Below are 18243 nucleotides of genomic sequence, written 5' to 3'. Positions count from 1 at the left end.
CTTGACTCGACCTAAATCATCTTTAACCCCTATTGCCGTGGCATTTGAACTTGTAAAAAGGCCTATCCTAAGATGGTCCGTAAATATCGTAGGTGAAAGAATTGTATTTATCAATACTCACAAGTATAAATCAGGCAATTAACCTCGTAGTCACCTACCTTAGGTACCTAGGTTTTCTCACCGGCTCGGTCGTATCGCGATACCTAGCGTCGTCTATCGAGTATATGGAAAGGTGGACATGTTACCACCCAAAAAGACGTGTCGCACAACCTGCCTCTACATATACGTGTTGCTATTTGAGTAAGAAAAAAGACTTAAAATTTAAAGATGAAATTCTTTCCTAATGGCTGAACGCAGCGATGTGAGGATTGAACTCCTGCGGTTAGTTGTGTCACGGTCACGTGATACGGGGACATGTGAGCCCAGAGGTAGAACATTGTTGACTATATGCTGGTATAGGATTAGAAGGATTGAAGCACTTTAATTTGTAGGTTGACAGTTTTGGAGAGGTTGGGCACATCAATATTCACGGACGAGCGCCCGTTACTATCAAATATAAGATGAAATACGATGATACCGATGAGAGAATGTGACTGGACCTAAAGATTGTACTGCAAAAACGCGAATTATACCACGTCAACTTTCTTGCTGTTCTAACATCATGTATACTATGTAAATAGTGCCATTAGGAATTATTATCTAGCATTAATTTATACTATAGGTGGCACCTCTAGACCTCTAGTAGTACTGTAGGTAGTCCCCCGCGATTCGGTCGCACGTGGTGTTCGGTCCAAGTCTTGCATAGAGTATTCCAAGGAGTCAGAGTTGTAACCCCTCATAGTAACATGACTCCAAAATAGGCGGCGGTGTTCGCGGTCCTTGTCTGAAGGAGAAACTAAGAAGCGGTATGACGGTAACTGACTGATAAGCACAGACACCAGCAGTTCGAGATAGCTGTAGAAGATGGTGAGGTGATTGTCCAATTGGTGTAGTTTTACGGTTCGCAGTGTCTCAAATGCAATTGTAATCATTGCCAGGCTACAAATTGCAGAGACGGCTAGCTTCTGCTTCGTGCCCATATTCAAGTGCCAAATCACAGGCATCGGAAGAGCAATTACTAGGAACGTCAGTAAGAGGTAGTTTTGTTCGGCCCAAAGGCTCTTTATATCATGGCTCTAGGAACTAACCAACAATATCAGATGTAACATTGAAGAAGAAATCAATCCAGACTATCCTGGAGTTGAGCAATGCAACGTAGGGCGTTCTACACTGCTCTTAGGGGTAATTTAGTTAGTACAGAGAGTTTCAAATAGAGGTATGTGTAGTTGAACAAACCGTAAGAGAATAAATTCATTGCGTCACCACACTGACCGTATACACCGATAAGGACAGTGCCATAACAAAGCACGATGTAAATTAAACCCCATAACCAGACACGTTTGTACTTGCTGTGGGGACAAAAAACAATTTTATAGAGAAACATGAAGGAAAGCTTAACACAAAAAAGCGATGTCCAGAAGCACGTCTCGTTGCCTATATCCCACTTGCGTAGCCTGATGGCCATGTTTGCGAGTTCGGACTCAGGGGGTGCTGGAGACTCGCCTATCAAAATTGAAGAATATTGATAATTCAGTGGGAGCTCAAATGTCGCAATACTCATACCAATAATCATCAGTAGCCAAGATATGACCCCGAAAATGTCATCCAAGTGGAAACTTTTCAGTAAAATGCTTCGGATGAATAAGCGGCCGGCGAGCAACACAGTCGATACGCCGGCTAGTGTCCAGATAACGGCCTATAAAGGAATGTTAGACATACAAGTGCCTAGGTTATATTCTTATTATATTCATGTATATGATGAATTGCAGCCTTTCCTACGTTATTTCAAGGATTGAATACGTACCGCAAGACCCCTAGACGAAATACCTTGGCCAGCCTCAGACATATTTTATGGAGTGAACGTCGTGAAATATGGAATACGGATATATGATGATGAGGTTGGTAATAATAGATACCAAGAGATTTCTTTGTGACCTTGAATCGATAACAGAATATATACTGAAGGGAAATCTTGTATTTGAGCCTTTGAGAGTAGACTCCTTTGTCGATCACTCATTTCATCCATCCTCTTCGGATGCTATAGCCGCCTGTGTTAGTGTATGTGGCCTATAATATAGTCTATCGTTACCCCGTAGGATAGGATCCGAGCCTCGGATTCCGAGGTAGTAACGCCTTTTATTGAGACATCAACGCCTCATGTTCTCTAATCACTCTTGGGGTTGTACTACATATTACTCGTAGCGGATTGGCGCCGCAGATAAGCATACCCCCTTATGATGCAAGGGATATTCCGTATCTGAAATCTGATGACATATGCTAATCAATATAAGTTCCGTAATGACGTGGAGGTAGTTTCTATCACCTTTATACAACTTTCTTATTTCACTTTGCCACCATCGCCCAAATTCTTGATCATTAGTCTTTTTGGTTCCCTGTACACCTGTGTGGCTTGACCGTCGTTTTTTACACAGAAACAATGGCGTACTATCCTTCTCGCGTCGGAGAAACCCCTATCGAGACGGTTGACATCTCCCTTTTTATCACCGAGACTAGCGATTCCCTCGCTGATTTGGAACGTCTCAGATCTGGACAGGCTCTTGTCAGGGCTCTCCATAACCTAGGTTTTGTCAAAGTTGCGGGCCATGGGATTGAAAAACATGAAATTGAAACGGCTTTTGCTTGGACTAAGAAGCTTTTCGACCTGCCGTATGAAGACAAGATGAGAGCCCCCCACCCTCCTAGTTCCATGCCTCATCGAGGTTACTCAGGCATTGGCAAGGAGAAAGTTTATTCCCCTGCAGACGTGGAGGCAAATGGCGCGGTCGCCAATCCTGCCAAAGCATTACGAAAGATTTCCGACTTCAAGGTATAGAGGATCAGTCTCATTATTGTCTTACTTCCTTTGCCCGATTCCGGTGTTCCCTTCCCCGTCAGATACTGATCATGCATCAGGAGAGTTATGAAATAGGAAGTGAGGATGATCCCGTGCAGCAGAACATATGGCTACCCGATGATATACTCCCCGACTTCAGGCGTCGTATGGCAGACCTCTACAAGAGGATGTGCGGTGTGAGCGAGGCCTTGCTTCAGGCTATTTGTGTTGGCTTAGGCCTTAACGATGAAGAACGTACCGCACTTGATAGGCTGATCTCGTATCGCCACTGCCAATTGCGCTTATTGCATTACCCTGCTATTAGCAAAGACAGGTTACAGAATGACTTAATAGCACGCCTACCATCCCACACTGACTGGGGGTAAGCTCTTCAAATATATATACAACCTTAGCCCGATTAGATATATGCTAATGTTAACACTTATCACAGAACGTTCACGATCCTGTTCCAAGACGGTGGCGGGGGACTAGAACTAAAGAACCCCCAATCACAAGAATACCTTCATGCGGAACCTGAAGATGAAACAATCATATTGAATATTGGTGACATGCTTCAACGCTTTACTAATGGTGGGTAATATATTGGTTCATAACCCTCCATTAGCCGCTTACATGGCTAACATGCTCCAATGAAGACTATTTTATCTCTGCTTCACATCGAGTATCAATTCCCAAGGCTGATAGAGTACCAGAGACGGGTATTCCCGCTCGCTACTCTATTCCCTTCTTTACTACTCCTGACTTCACTCACGTTGTAGAAACTCTACCACGTTTCGTTACAACTGAAACCCCCTGCAAGTATGAGCCAGTCAGGTTTGATGAATACGGTGCATCCGTTAGCAAATATCAGTACGAAGGAAACGATTCGTAAACGAATGTACGGGTGGCTCAAGAAGGGGACTCGGCTTTTCTCTTTTCTTCACTATGTGTAATTACTGTTAAATATACTACATATTGAGATAGTTGTCTTCTTTCTCACGTAACCAACAAACTTGCTAGCATTAATCCAGCTTTCTATTGTCCCTATACAAACTCCATTTTAATCCGACTCGTCTACGCAAGGGGTGTCCTATGCTCCTCGAAATAACAATTCACGAACCAGTCATCCTAAGATATTTGACGATCCGCGTTTTCATTTACTTCATTTTACATCTACATACATATGACATCTATATAAGAATACTAAAAAATGTTAGCTATCTTGATATTGTCCTCGAAGACTTTTAATTAATCTATTTAAATAAGAGATTTAATGAACATATTAGCGTAGAATCTTGAATAACCTATTCTCATTTCCTTAGCTTGAGGGGTATACAACTGTCTTAATTCTTAATAACTGATATGGTATCATTACAATATATTACTGCTTGCAAGAGCATAATTCTTCTTATCTGAGACCGACATACTCTATAGTTTCATTGCGAATGCATAGTAATTGAAACATCCTATCTCGGAGCATATCATTCGCATTAAGCCTGGGAATTATATTGAATAACTGCCTAGATAGACTTCGGTATGATACTTCGAGTATAGCGACGTGACAAATCACTAAGCTGAAATCCCAGAAATGATACAATATTTACACAGCCCCGATAGTCTGCTCAAAGTTGGAGTTGCGGGGGTTTACCTAGCGTATCGGTTGTCGTTCTAAGTGAAAGATAATTTGTTGATCGGACGGCTATCGAGCACGTCAGGCCGGTTGTATATGTCACAATCCCCCACATAAAGCAGCGTCGCCCCTAGTATCGCGAATTCGAGATGCGCCTTACCAGTCACGACATCTTTATACTATCTTGCATGTAAGTGCCTTATCTGATCAAAGATATTATCCAATCCGAAATCCACCTCTAGATAAGAGATGGTATCCGAGCATATGGCGTTAGAATGGGTTCGCTTACGCCATCTACTAACCGGCCGGGCTCGGCAGATTGCTATTATATATACGTCAATTGGAGATATTTATATAAGGTCCGGTATTGGAAGTTCTATATTTATTGAAATACGCTTTCCTCGTGTGAACTTGACAATTCATCCTCATCTACGTCTCATCGCCCGTGCATTCTAAATAAACAATGGCGCCATTAGCTACCGAAGTCGTTTCTCCAATTGCTGAGCATATTAAGCAGAAGGTCATTCCTGACGCCCAGAAGGAAACGCAAGAGAGCCCAAAGGTGGAAAGTTCTCTCGCGGTCGGCGAGACGAGCTTAGAAGACGAGCCACCAAAGCTTGAGACGAACCACAAGGAGCCCTTGAAACTAAGCGGTGCTCTAGACCAGTTTAAGCAGTTTGATGTCACACCCGTGATTGGAAAGGAGTTCATAGATGTAGACTTGGCCGAATGGCTGCGAGCCCCTAATTCGGACGAACTCATCCGCGACCTTGCTATCACAGGTATGAGAAAGAAACGGGCCTTCCGAATTGATTTGGTCTAATGAATCTATCCTAGTATCTCAGCGCGGTGTGGTTTTCTTCCGCAAACAGGACAACATTACCAACGACCTGCAAAAGGAGCTGGTACAGAGGCTTGGTGAACTATCCGGCAAGCCGGCTACCTCCAAGCTACACATCCACCCCATAATCAACTCCAGTCGCGAGCTCGGTGGACGCGACGACGAGATCAGCACTATCTCGTCGCAACAAGCCAAGAAGATCTACTCTAAGAAAGATATATGGTCTGAGAAAAAGCAGACGCAGAAGAATCAATGGCACTCGGATATCACATTCGAGCCCATTCCTAGCGATTATGCGCTTCTAAGGCTTACTGAGCTACCCAAGACTGGAGGCGGTACGTAGTCATTCTTTTCTTCATCCAGAAACGGAAAATAGGGGCAAAACGAGCTTGAAACTGACCCACCAAGCAGACACTCTCTGGGCCTCAGGCTACGAGCTTTACGACCGGATCTCGAAGCCGTTACGAGGCTTCCTAGACACATTAACAGCGTACTACGCACAGCCAGCCTTCAACGAGGCAGCAGATCGCAACAACTTCAAGATATACTCCGCACCGCGCGGTGCGCCCGAGAACGTAGGCGAGGTCCTGGAAGCCGTGCACCCGGTAGTGCGCACGAACCCCGTGACCGGGTGGAAGAGCGTATTCGCCGTCGGCCACCACGTCAAACACATCCACGGGCTATCCGAGGACGAGTCGCGCAGCTTCCTAGACTGGTTCGTCCAGCTTATCGTCGAGAACCACGATCTCCAGGTCCGCTTCCGCTGGCAACAGCCCAACGACCTGGCCATCTGGGATAACCGCAGCGTCTACCACGCCGCTACGCCGGATTACCTCAACCAGGGGCTTGGTGAGCGCTCGGGTTACCGCGCGGTGAGCTTGGGTGAGAAGCCTTACTTTGACCCTAAGAGTAAGAGCCGCAGGGAGGCTCTGGCTGCTGCGGCGGCGTAGTGTGTTAGCCTTATACTCAGTTAGCGAGGTTATTAATATAAGTCAGTTAATATTGTTTAAATGTCTTGATTATTGAATATATGTAATTGAGGCTGAATCAATTTGATTAATTGCATGATGAGAAGAAAATACCTACGCCGAAAACATTCGAAGGTATACAGTAGGTACCTAATGTATCCCAAAGAGATGGAATAAATGTATTTTTATATGATAATACTTGATGATCTAATTGGTTAGAATGTACCGTATCGTGGGAGTGGGACCTAGAATGGTGTGTATGACAAGAAAGCAGGATTCTCCCGGGCTCACTGCCGTCATCATCCTTAGTATCGTCGCCTCCTCAACATACAAATTACTCTATCCCCAAGTGAAGGTGACTGATCGATTAGCAGCCTGTCCTACCATCGGATGAGGGATACCAGGAACCAATGAATTAAATATATCGGATAGTATGGGCATCGACTTGCCTTCGATAGGAGAGCGGTAATGATCCTTAGCGTTGAGTGGAATGGAGGGCGGGATGCTGTGATTAGCTTACACCAAGAGTAGCTTGACATAAATGCCACGGAGGTATATAATTGGCGGAATGCTATCGAATCACACTTTACAGCGCCTCTAGCGGTTAGAGGAAGTCGTCCCCATGCCAGAGGAGATGAAAGCGGGAGTATCAAAGCCGCATCACTGAGAGGTGCTGAAGCATCACGCAACTACGTTGAGACAAACCTTACCAATTCATCATTGAAGACTGCAACAAAATGGCCAGTGAAACAATCGCAAAGAAAACGTGGAAAGTCAAGGTACAGTGGTGGGATAATCAGAACATGTACATCATATGCCCGTGGTGCAAGGAAATCCATCGCCACGGCTTCAATGGGAACTATTCCCAACGCCACCGACGTGCCCCTCATTGTGATTCAGTCCACGAAGGATACAGAAAATCCCAATACCTCGGGTACTACCTTGATTACGAGATAGAATTCCCAGTGTTGCCAGAGGATACCTTCGAGATTGACAAGGATAAGCTTCGGTTCGTAGCGGGTGGAGCTCGTGTGCCCGATGAAGAAGATAATGTCCCGGAGGACAAGGTAAACCACATGAAGGCTGCCTTTAGGGAATCGATCGAGAGGAAGCGAAAGTGGACAGAGGCAATTGAGTCCCAGGTTGTCTACGAGGATTTCTCGAACAGAAAGATAGTCCTTGTAGTAAGCGAGATGGTACGGGGCAACGTCGAGTATGTTCGCAAATACCTCGACTCCTCCTCAGAGGCCGACATATTCTTACATGGTGTTTACTCACGGGAGATGCCTCCGTGCGATGAGTCTGATGATGAAAGCGAGGGAATAAGCACGAAAAATAACGTGGTGGAGACAGAAGGGGTGACCGCATTGCATATGGCCGCATGTGAATCATCGTCTGAAATGGTCGAACTTCTTCTCTCGAAGGGCGTTGATGCGAACGCTACCGACTACAACGGTCGAACTGCTCTCATGGAGGCAGCACTGTGGGGTCGACTGGAAAACGTTGAGATTTTATTAAAGCACAGGGCTGACAAGTCCAAGAAATGCATCGATGGCGGGCAACTTCGGTGCGCTGCTGATTTTGCAAAGGCGCTGAAGCAGAACGAAAAAACACGAAGGAGGCGCGCTGGTGGCTGTGAGCGGGAGTCCGAGCCCATCTATAAGGAAGATACGTATGCGAGGAACAAGGATCGCGAAGATATTGTCTCCCTTCTTGAGGGTGTGGCAGACGAGCCAGGTCCCTACCAGCTAGACGCATGTTTCTATCAGCGCTCGCCCAACGACCGCAAGATGCTCTCCCTAACGATGTATTACAGTCTTCCCACGGAATGGAAGACAGTTGCACTCATGATCCGCAGTGGAGGGCTTCCAGAAATTGCTGCCATGAGTGGTTGGACGCATGGACAAAACGAAGACATTCATGTCCCTGGCCAAGACTGGACAAAGGTACTCCGCCTATGCAAGCAGGTTAAATTTAACCCGGAACCTGATGAGCGCCGTGACCAAGGCGAACCGGGTCGATTCAATGCTTGTCACGCGGAGAAACAATTAATCGCGTACTTCGTCCACAGGCACCGATTCTTAGAGTGTGAACTGCCCATCCCTGAGAGGCCGGAAGTTGAGTCATTATTTTCGGAGCTCACTTTGGAGGAACACAAGACGAAGCTTGTGGATCTATGGAAAATATCTCCGAGCAATCCCTTGAAGGAGGCCAAGATATTGGTCAGTAGCCCTTTATGCGATGACTGCAGAAGCTTTGTGAAAAAGGTGAATAATGTGCTGGGCTTGGATTTGAAGCTATACCATCGTTGCTTGGAGTCGACATGCAAGGTGTGTTCGAATTAGGCCTGGGTACTATCAGTTAAGCCAGTCGAAACAGGATATGATGGAGGAATTAGTATCACACTCGAGGAAAACGCTGCGTGGTCCATAAACAGAAATATTTCGGGAAGCGGGTTGCCAACAATAGTAACCAGACCATCACATATTTTTCTAATATCATCCTCTTTATGTATGCGTTCCTAGTATTTTCAGTGATGCCTTAATTTTATAGTCAAAACATGTTCGAAGCTCTTCGATTTTCAACAGACGAAAGCTGAAAACAATCCACGCCAATATGCTGTAAGTAAATTTTACCTTATTCAGCTCTATCTTAGAGATGCTGTTCAGTGTATCTTCGTACATGTCCTCCATTTCTTTTAGTGGAATATCCTAATCCGACACAATAATGAAAATCATTAGGTATATGAATAAGAGCGGGCTGGCCAAACCATAACACTATCACTATCTTTAGCAACAGACTTGTTGATATAAATGTTTCCTCTGGGTGTTCAACCAATGGATAGCCAATGTCGTTCTGCAACTTGGCTAGTGTTCCGGTACCTCAAGTAGTTTATCCATTGTCAGTTCATTATAAAACTACCTCATGCAATACGAGCACTTGGCTATCCAATCATTCTTGCTGGATAGCCATATCACATCGAGCTGCTCCTATGTAGGTCCATCTATATCTCCTAATTATAGAATTCCGATTCATATAAGCTTAATAATAGGTAGTATTCCCTTATATGTGGATTACTAACTAGATGATCAGATGATTCTTATGTAAATTCCCTCAAATCTCCAGGCTGTGCCCTTGGCACTTATCAGCCTTAGTCTACGTCAAAATAACATTTCTGACAAGCTAGGAAATTTTATAATAAGTGTTGAAACTGCGCCCGGGGTTAGAGCCGGGGAATCGTTACATTGCATATGAATGTATGGGTCTACGTCAAATTGTCAATATCGGTACCGGGTTCGGCTACACTACGAGGAAATTCATACGACTGACTACCTACCAATTATCTCTTTACCGCGTCGTTCTATCGCATTACGGTTGCTTTTAAATTATATAGAATATATAGAACTTCTAGCTTGCTGCTTTCGTCCGACTTAAAAGGCTACTTTGAAATTGACGGATACCGTGTGCCCGATGTGCCCGAACAGTCTGGTGTTCGAAGACTACCTCATATAAAAGCGTATCCACGCTTATGAATGCACATATATTTCAGGGTCCTCTTATGCCGAAATACAATGCGGGCTCCACTATGGCTTAGCCCTGTCTGATATTGCTATTCCATAGATGTCTAGTGTCAGGATCGATTGCTCTCGGGAAATTCCATCGAAAATACACATCCCAGCTTGGCGATGATACCCTAGGGTATTGAAACATGGGTAAGGTCTTGATAGCTTGATTAGACTAGCCATAACTCGAACCATTCTCCTCGTCGAGAAAGGTCAAGAATCCGATGATCTACAGCATGGGGCTGGAGCAAATCCCGGATTGGATGAGAGCAGACCACGTCTCAAACCATATGCCGCGTATGCATATGAACGAACTCTTCGCAGTCGAGACATATACGAATCTCAAACTCTTCAACTATCGTCTAGTGCTACCCTAGCAGCCCTAGCGAAGACGTGCCGGCGCGGCAGACTTGTCTTCTACCCGCGTATTCTTATATATCCCTGCTCATAGACTCCCAAAAGGGAATACCCTGGGAAAGGGGACTTTACGATCGGATAGGACTAATTAGGAACCCGAGATACCGTGAGAAGAAATGACCCATGGTCTCTTCTTAATTGTTGTCTATTCCCTAAATTAATATTTCCAAATTTCCTGTTCTAAGGTTCTTATTGAATAATTACCTACTTCATAGGGTTTATATAGTGTCCGTACCGACCAGTTAATACCTAACCGATATGACACCGCGTTCGTCGGCAGCAGCCGAAGTTGATACACGGGCCGCCGAAAGCACTTCACCCGAAACCGTTCCGACTACAATCGGCCCGTTATCGTCCAGCCCTTCGGCTACGGACGCCGACTCATATTGGACAACATCACAGGCACGACACCCATCTAACACTTCAGGAATCCCATTGTAATTATGTCGGCCATGAACTTATTAACTCCTGAGTTCCAGGATGGCTCGTATGAAGATGATAGAGATTCGTCGCTGGGCGAGGATGAGTAAGTAAAAGAACTAAAGCCCTCGGCAACATTAAATGCGTACCTTTGCTCAAAGTCGTGTAAAATAGCTCGAGTTCTACTGCATCGCTATCAAGTAGCATTTTAGAGTATCGCACGATCCACGGGCGAAGGTATCACAGCAGAAGTTGGGGCAATACCGACTATTGGTATGACCGTTCCCCATTGTGTAATAATACGATCACTTTTACACTTTTATATTAACCAGCGTAGGACGCCTAACGATGAAATACAAGCGAATTCTATGGACCTTACGTTAGTAGAATCCTTCTGGGCCATACGATACAAAAACCTAGTACTTACATCTAAACCATAAACAGCCACCACACGCTCACACTACTACTACACGACAAGATATTTCTAGCCCCCATCGGCGACGACCCTAAGAAAGTCCTAGAAATCGGATGTGGAACAGGTAGGCCTCTTTGCATCTCACCTCACAGCTACTATACTAACAGACGGTTGACCTGGTACAGGAATCTGGGCAATGTAAATTCACCTTTCTCTCCACATCCCCCCCCCCCCCCCCCCTTTTTTTTTTTTTTCTTCTCTTCATATCCTTAACCCTCTCCTTTAAAATTAACTCATCAAAATTCTAACCCCCAACCCCAAACCCCCAGCGACTTCGCAGACGCCTTCCCGCACTGCGAAGTAATCGGCACAGACATATCACCAACCCAACCGGCCTGGGTCCCCGGCAACTTGCGTTTCGAAATGGACGATTTCAATCTAACCCCCTGGACCTTCCAGCCCGCCTCCTTCGACTTCGTACACATGCGGTATCTCTGCGGGGCAGTCCTAGACTGGGACGCGCTATACGCCGAAGCCTTCCGGGCGGTGCGGCCCGGCACAGGCTGGGTCGAAGCCGTAGAACCCGCGCTCCGCATCCGCAGCGAGGACGGCAGTGTCCGTGAAGGCGACGGCTCTGCACTCGCAGCCTGGGGGCCGCTTTTCGAGGAGGGCGCTAGGAGGTACGAAAACAGAACCAGGGTCCCGGGGAGTGCGAACTCGGGGCCCTCGAGGTCGATGAATGTTGTCGAGGACGGGACGATGGAGCGCGCGTTCCGGCAGGCGGGGTTCATCGATATAGTTACGCATACGATTAAATGCCCGCTTACGCCGAATTCGAATGATCCGCATCTGAGAGAGGTAGGGCTGTATGCGCATGCTACGATGGAGGAGGGTATGGAGGGTATGCGTTCCCTATTTTCTATGCTCAGGATCCTTATACATGTGTACAATTATAGACACTGACGAAGAATTACCCACTCTATAGGTTTTCTACTCTATCTCTTCACGCAAGGTTTGGGCTGGACCCACGAGCAAGTCATACTCTATCTAAGCCGCATACGCAAGGAGCTGCGCGACAGGCGAAAATCGCCATATTCACTAGTCAAGGTCATATACGGCCGGAGGCCCGAGAGTAATTAATTGATAATATTCAACTTGAAGGTAATATAGGAAAGGAATACATATAGGCGCATACATGATATGCCTCAGGTTATTCGGTGGTAATGCAATCCCCTTTGTCCAGCACCTAGCATAATGTATTCATAAAGACAGATGTATAGTAGAGACGTCCAGCATATTTAGACGTGTTATAATAAATCTCAGGAAAACGCATTCCGTTAATTAAAACCGGAGCAATCAAACTACGATCTGCACATTATACGGCGAAGTCCCGCTGCGGAATAATCATAATCTAGTCCTCTCATTTTAATACCTCTAGGTAGTTAGTACAAAACTATGTCACTTTCCTCAATTTTAGCCATTTAGTCCTCTAGCAAGGTCAGCTCAGTAATACACTTGATATCCATCAATCCACCCTTTCCATGCCTAAATTATATGTCGTTCGCGTTCATGATACATACTACATACTTTACCCCGTGTCATATGGAGTTGCTGTGCCGCTCTAGACTAATTATATCCCGGTTTGCCGTCGATCTCAAAAGGGGTCAACGCGCCTGATCACCGAACCCATAGAAAAACGCGTATTCCCCAGATGCCCAAGCTCCAAAAATCCCACGATTCTCGTACCAAGAAAATTACCGAAGACGGCTTAGTGACCAACCTATAGCAACAACGTGCCGCCGAGGGTGAAGAGACCAACAATCCCAGTAAGGACGAAAATACTCATATCCATTGGAGGAGCTGGTCGGCCAGCGGCGTTGCCGTTGTCACCGGATGCAGTTGCAGTTACAGATCCAGCACCAGGTGAAGCGGTCCCAGTCGAAGTACCTCCGGCATCCTGAGAGCCAGAACCTTTGAGGCCTGGTCCCGTACCGGCTTTCTCGGTCATGTACTGGAGGTATTGTTAGCCTCTTTTTCGATACAGTAAAAATTATGTAAATATGTATACCTTCTCAGCTGCTGGAGGAATTGCGGGAAGTGCACTCGCGTCCCATCCACCAAGATCCCAAACATTATCGACCGTTGGACACGCAACAGAAGTGGTGGTAGAAGTGAAACCACCGTTGCCAGTCGGAGCTGGATACTTGGACAAAGCTGACGCTAGCTTATCGAAGTCGGGTTCTTCCTTGACCTCGTCGGACGTTCCAGAGACCTCAACAATGCCGTACCCATTGCCTTCTCTACTATACTCGTACACGAGACCACCCGAGTAGACAGCAGACATTTGATCGCTCATCAATGCAGCTAACTCCCCGAAGTCGCGGTCGCCTTTTATGCAACCCCACTCCGACAGGAAGATAGGCAGACCGTATCCGGTGAAGTTCTTCACCTTCTGGTCCCAACCGGATTGCTGGAAGGAGGACGGAGCACACCAAGAATAGTCATTCTTAGACGGATTGTTAGTTTCCGATGTCCCGGTTGGCATTAGAAGAGACTTACAAAGGCGAAAAAGTCGCTCCGCTCGTCATCGGTACCGCAATTGAAATACTGCGCAGTCTGCATTCGGTTATCGCTGACATCGGCAGCCGAGTAACCAACAGGAATCTTGCGGTAGCCGTGAGAGCCGATATACTGTCTCATATCACGAGTAGTAGCCTTGACGTAAGGGGCCGATTTTACGGACTCGGGTTTGTCGTTGATGACTTCATTGCCCGAGAAGAAAGCAAGCGTGTTGTCATATTTTGCGAACTCGTCAATGGTAGCAAAAACACTTTGGAGATAAACATCGTTATACGACTGCCCTGGATTGTCTCGGTTTATGGAGTATTGAGGGTTGTTGACGTCGAGCACTAAGTATATCTTTGCGTCGCTCAGAGCTTTCATACACTCAGTGTGGTCGGCCGAATTGTCGACAGAGTAAACACGGATTGTGTTCACGCCGAGTTCCTTGAACTTGGCGATATCCCTCATGCAAAGGTCGGTATCAGAAAGAGGATCGAGGTTAGCGGAAGAACCACCAGGCTGGTAGTCGATACCTCGAATATAGAATCGTTCGTCACCGGCCCAGAAAGCTGTTATTCGTCATTAATCTCCGGCCATTGCCTGCAAAGCGGATGTTGGTATCATACCATTCCCAGACGCGGTTACCGCAGGCAGAGAATCAGCACGCCTAGGTAACTCCTCTTCGGTAGGAGTAGGCCCTGCGTGGACCATGCTCGCCGCTGCCAGAGCGGACGCGAAGGCGAACGAGCGCATTATGGTATCGTTATTATTCCAAGTGGTCAATTGCTTTTGGTTTAGTCTTAATAGGGTACTCCGTCAAAAAAAGATGAAACACGTGATATATTGTAATCCCAAGCGAGTGAGGGACGTTTGAGAACCAGCAGCAGATCCAAGATCAGAGGCGCGAACTATCAAAACGATTGATTTGAAAGACGAGATGCCAACAGTAACGAATGAGTTGCCAGAAAGAAAGGGGATGGAGTTAGGAAGTTAATCAACGAGTGAAGGGTGAAAAAACGCGGGCGTGGAATGAGAAAAGGAGAGTGGAACGAGGTAAGAAGACCTTCGTTTCCTTGGCTTGGAGATATTTACGCCGCCCAGAAGTCAAGAACAAGGAAAGAGGGAGTGTAGCAAAAGCAGGCGTGAGCCACCTTGGCTACATAACAGGGAAGGAGGGTGTGTCTGCAACATCTTGGATCTTGCAGTTCAGTGGTGGCATAGGTAGTTACGAAGTACATAAGGTAGTTACCGAACACGAAACTAAAAAGCACACTAAGTACGCGTACGCATATGTACAGTATACTTGAACCAAGACATCACGAGAGGGCTACCTACATATGCATTTTGTGGCGTGCATTGTGTAAATTACCTACCTAGGTACCTTTATACAACAGAAATCCGGAAACCGTTTAATATATTATAAAATCCATATCCAGCTTACAGGAAGAGGGATTCGAATTATTTAGTTTTGATATAATAGCATAGAGAAAACCTACAACAATAAGCGCCTTCGTCTGTCTACATGTGCATAGGTACCCGTGAACGCCTCCGTCTTACGTACTTCGAAAAACGAGAAAGCATCAAGATAGGTAGTGGGTTGATCTTGGCTTGATTGGCCGACGTCACTGCCAATGCTGCCAATGTCGCCCTTTCTCCGGAAAGGATCCACCCTGCTTTACAGGTCCACTTTCTTAAATAGACGCCCGAAGAAAAGAATGGTAATGCGACATGTACGAGGTAATGGTGTGTCTGTAGCATTGTTGTTCTTGTCATTTTTCAATCTTCAATGCTTGTCACACCACCCGGCAGGTCCGTGATTCATCTGGGATTCGTATCCGAAATTGGCTAGTTTGTGATGGCTCTATTGCTTGAGCGAGGACCATAATTTCTACGTATCAATTTGGAGTTCGTAAATACCTGCCTTATAACATAGCAAAAGACGTTGCAGTATCAAACAGTTTATTTACTCGGAAAATGAACGCAATGCCGGATTAGACCAACCTCCCGATGTAAAACGTCCCAGCTTGGCATTAGTGTACGACTTTAGTTCCCAGGCTACTGCATCGGGGTGGGTTCATGCCGTCATCTTGGTCGGCCACTGCCGGTAGGCCAAGTTTAAGCTCAACTACTTGGCCAGATGAAACAAGGCCAGTATCAAGCGAATACATGTTTTAGATGGCGATCTTTGAATACATGTAGTTATTATAGCCTTAGATCAGGTACGGGCTCTGTACTTGTGGGTAATTAAATTGGATAAACATTTTCACTTTCTTCAATCATTCTCATGCATGAACTAGCCGCCGGTATACAGCTCACTCTCGCCTCGCTAGGAAATAGATTGCGCAAAGTCAAAACTATGCCCCCAAATCGATGCGGGCCACATATATTTCACGTGTTTCCAATAATAGACCCCCTATATTTTACATAATAGAAGAAGTTGTTTCATTGAACAAAGAAGATACATATGTTCACTCCAAATTGGAGCATCAGGCACAGTTCTATGTACATATACTATATGACGACCAGTCTTCTCCGGACCATATAAAAACAAGATCCCAAATTATCCCAATAGACACCTAATCAAACATTCTCCTTTTTTTATTCTTCTACAAGCGTCCAGCCAAACGTCCATAGCGCCTATTGATGTTGTCTATTTTTGTTTCTGCTGCGATGATCCACAGGCAGTTATCATAATCCTCATTCGTTCTTCCAGATCGTCGAAGTACTGCTGAGGCGGCTCGTAAGGACAGCTCAATATTAGCCCCTGGAAGGTGACGCATGCCGTAGCGGCGTATTTCATTATGGTGGCGATGGCGGAGATATAGGCGAATTGTGCAGGTAAGTGGCAAGCTGCCGATCGTGACGTTCCTTTTCCGGTTTCGATATGATCCACCCAAACGTCCAGGTCATCGTACATGTCGTCGACGACGTTAAGAGCGCTACTGGCATCCTTGAAGAGCTTGCCCCAACGGCGTTGCTCTTTGTCCGAGGTGTTGAACGGCGTCGAATGGAAGCCCGTTGCGAGGTACTGGATTTCCTTGGCTGTGGCATCGAGATCACTATGGAGAGACCTCATATCAACTCTTATACGCATAGCGGTTAAGCGGTCTGCAAGATTGACCGAGGGAGGTGGCGGGCCTCTTGGGTCGTGGGTCTTATGTTGATATGCACCGGGAACTGGTTGTGGGTCCGGCGTCGTACCAGGCCGCTCGAAGGGCGACGGCGTGCCGTATGAGGTTGAAGAGTATGCATATGTATTAGATCGTCGTCTAGCCCCATGCGCTCTAGAACCATGGGTTTCATCCGGACCGTTAGGCTTATCATGCCCCCATTCCTCGAAATATGGCTTCCCGCGATGATTGGGCTTCGCTTCGTAGCTACCTGGATGTCTATTAGAAGAACCGTCTTTAGAATATCTGCTCTGTTCGTACTTACCGCTGCGCTCTTTCCGGCTACGACGCTTAGAACCTGTATCGCTGTCATGACCAAGATCTTCGGCGCTTTCACGATGAATATCGTACTCACGTCTTAGAACATCGTCACGGAGAATCTCCCACGCCTCTGAAACCTGCTGGAATCGCGCGTTGTTCTCCGGCGTGTTTCCACCTTCCGCCTTATCTGGATGGACCTTTCTTGCGAGTTCTCGGTAGGCCCTCTTGATATCCTCTAAACTAGCGTTACTCTCAACGCCGAGGACCTTATATAGGTCGTGGTTAGGGAAGCTAATTTGAGCCATGCTGAAAAATTTCGGTGTAGATGATGGGAAATTTCGGTTTGTCTTCTGCGTAATATCGTAATACTATTGTGAGAATGTTGCTTGAGTGTTTAGTTTTCGGAATGACTTCAAAGAATTCGTACACATATTCACCAGTCGTGCCGGTTTAATATGTAGTGTCTCTAGCCAGCTGAGCAGTTTGAAAATACGTGAATAAGATAGTCGTCATACTTCGTGGATATTGTTTTGGTACAAACCTCAAGTTTGCCGACAAGGAACAAAACAGGGCTCATGTTTATTATATCCTGCTCTCCCTTCCTGGTGATTTTCGCAGGGCTATACACGTGGGACTTTACTGTTAATACACGACTTCTTACGTGGTGTCTAACCGCAATTTGGCATTCTCAAAGATCCGCTATGGCGCCAACAGTCAAACGTCACCCACGAGGATATGCCAATTACCCCATGCATACATGCCGGTGTTTGCTCATGTACCAATAAGGGGAATTAGCTGGGTCGCAGATCCATAGACATTGTAACCCATTGAATCGAATTCTGATCGTAGCTCATGGGTATCTGGGCATCCTGCATAGTGTCTTTTGCGGCTGAAGGTTGATAAAGGGGATCAAATATCAATTCTATTAATAACAAAAATTCATATTGGGCATGTCTAAGTATGTTGGGAACAACACACATGCCGGATCTGTAACACTTAGAAGGTATAGCCGCAAAAATCAAAGGTATTTATTGCGAGGGTAGCGGGGGTTCAACCATCTAGAG

The 18243-nt window shown here is 46.0% G+C and overlaps 7 protein-coding genes across 7 annotated transcripts; 4 read left to right on the top strand and 3 right to left on the bottom strand.

Annotated features, from left to right (window-relative positions):
* Positions 1–611: 611 nt before the first annotated feature.
* On the bottom strand, positions 612–2211 carry F4813DRAFT_259172 (uncharacterized protein). Its single transcript, XM_049240233.1, has 4 exons — positions 1904–2211; positions 1336–1795; positions 1188–1274; positions 612–1117 (listed from the first exon to the last, which is right to left on the bottom strand). The coding sequence occupies exons 1-4, from the start codon at positions 1943–1945 to the stop codon at positions 711–713; spliced, it is 996 nt and encodes a 331-aa protein (XP_049095305.1). The 5' UTR covers positions 1946–2211; the 3' UTR covers positions 612–710.
* Positions 2212–2536: 325 nt separating this feature from the next.
* On the top strand, positions 2537–3824 carry F4813DRAFT_383342 (Clavaminate synthase-like protein; the record flags this gene model as incomplete). The annotated part of the gene is made up of 4 exons (XM_049245929.1): positions 2537–2926; positions 3013–3314; positions 3384–3523; positions 3589–3824. The coding sequence occupies 4 exons, from the start codon at positions 2537–2539 to the stop codon at positions 3822–3824; spliced, it is 1068 nt and encodes a 355-aa protein (XP_049095304.1).
* An 855-nt stretch (positions 3825–4679) lies between these two features.
* F4813DRAFT_259104 (TauD-domain-containing protein) lies at positions 4680–6472 on the top strand. Its single transcript, XM_049240231.1, has 4 exons — positions 4680–4752; positions 4881–5344; positions 5400–5738; positions 5815–6472. Exons 2-4 carry the CDS (start codon positions 5026–5028, stop codon positions 6351–6353), a joined length of 1197 nt encoding a protein of 398 aa, XP_049095303.1. The 5' UTR covers positions 4680–4752; positions 4881–5025; the 3' UTR covers positions 6354–6472.
* A 465-nt stretch (positions 6473–6937) lies between these two features.
* F4813DRAFT_259106 (uncharacterized protein) lies at positions 6938–8797 on the top strand. Its single transcript, XM_049240232.1, has one exon. The coding sequence runs from the start codon at positions 7109–7111 to the stop codon at positions 8714–8716; it is 1608 nt and encodes a 535-aa protein (XP_049095302.1). The 5' UTR covers positions 6938–7108; the 3' UTR covers positions 8717–8797.
* A 1665-nt stretch (positions 8798–10462) lies between these two features.
* On the top strand, positions 10463–12781 carry F4813DRAFT_258985 (S-adenosyl-L-methionine-dependent methyltransferase). Its single transcript, XM_049240230.1, has 7 exons — positions 10463–10877; positions 10946–11044; positions 11109–11150; positions 11216–11310; positions 11372–11384; positions 11516–12087; positions 12172–12781. The coding sequence occupies exons 1-7, from the start codon at positions 10795–10797 to the stop codon at positions 12324–12326; spliced, it is 1059 nt and encodes a 352-aa protein (XP_049095301.1). The 5' UTR covers positions 10463–10794; the 3' UTR covers positions 12327–12781.
* Positions 12588–15020, bottom strand: F4813DRAFT_375061 (glycoside hydrolase family 72 protein). The gene is made up of 4 exons (XM_049244971.1): positions 14375–15020; positions 13746–14317; positions 13255–13692; positions 12588–13197 (listed from the first exon to the last, which is right to left on the bottom strand). The coding sequence occupies exons 1-4, from the start codon at positions 14499–14501 to the stop codon at positions 12967–12969; spliced, it is 1368 nt and encodes a 455-aa protein (XP_049095300.1). The 5' UTR covers positions 14502–15020; the 3' UTR covers positions 12588–12966.
* A 1343-nt stretch (positions 15021–16363) lies between these two features.
* F4813DRAFT_258828 (DnaJ-domain-containing protein) lies at positions 16364–18171 on the bottom strand. The gene has a single exon (XM_049240229.1). The coding sequence runs from the start codon at positions 17482–17484 to the stop codon at positions 16399–16401; it is 1086 nt and encodes a 361-aa protein (XP_049095299.1). The 5' UTR covers positions 17485–18171; the 3' UTR covers positions 16364–16398.
* Positions 18172–18243: the final 72 nt, after the last annotated feature.

The sequence above is a fragment of the Daldinia decipiens genome (assembly GCF_022478715.1).
Source record: "Daldinia decipiens strain CBS 113046 unplaced genomic scaffold F4813scaffold_49, whole genome shotgun sequence".
Taxonomy (NCBI): domain Eukaryota; kingdom Fungi; phylum Ascomycota; class Sordariomycetes; order Xylariales; family Hypoxylaceae; genus Daldinia; species Daldinia decipiens.
The sequence above is the reverse complement of the archived record's forward strand: the minus strand, read 5'-3'. Positions and strand labels throughout refer to the sequence as shown.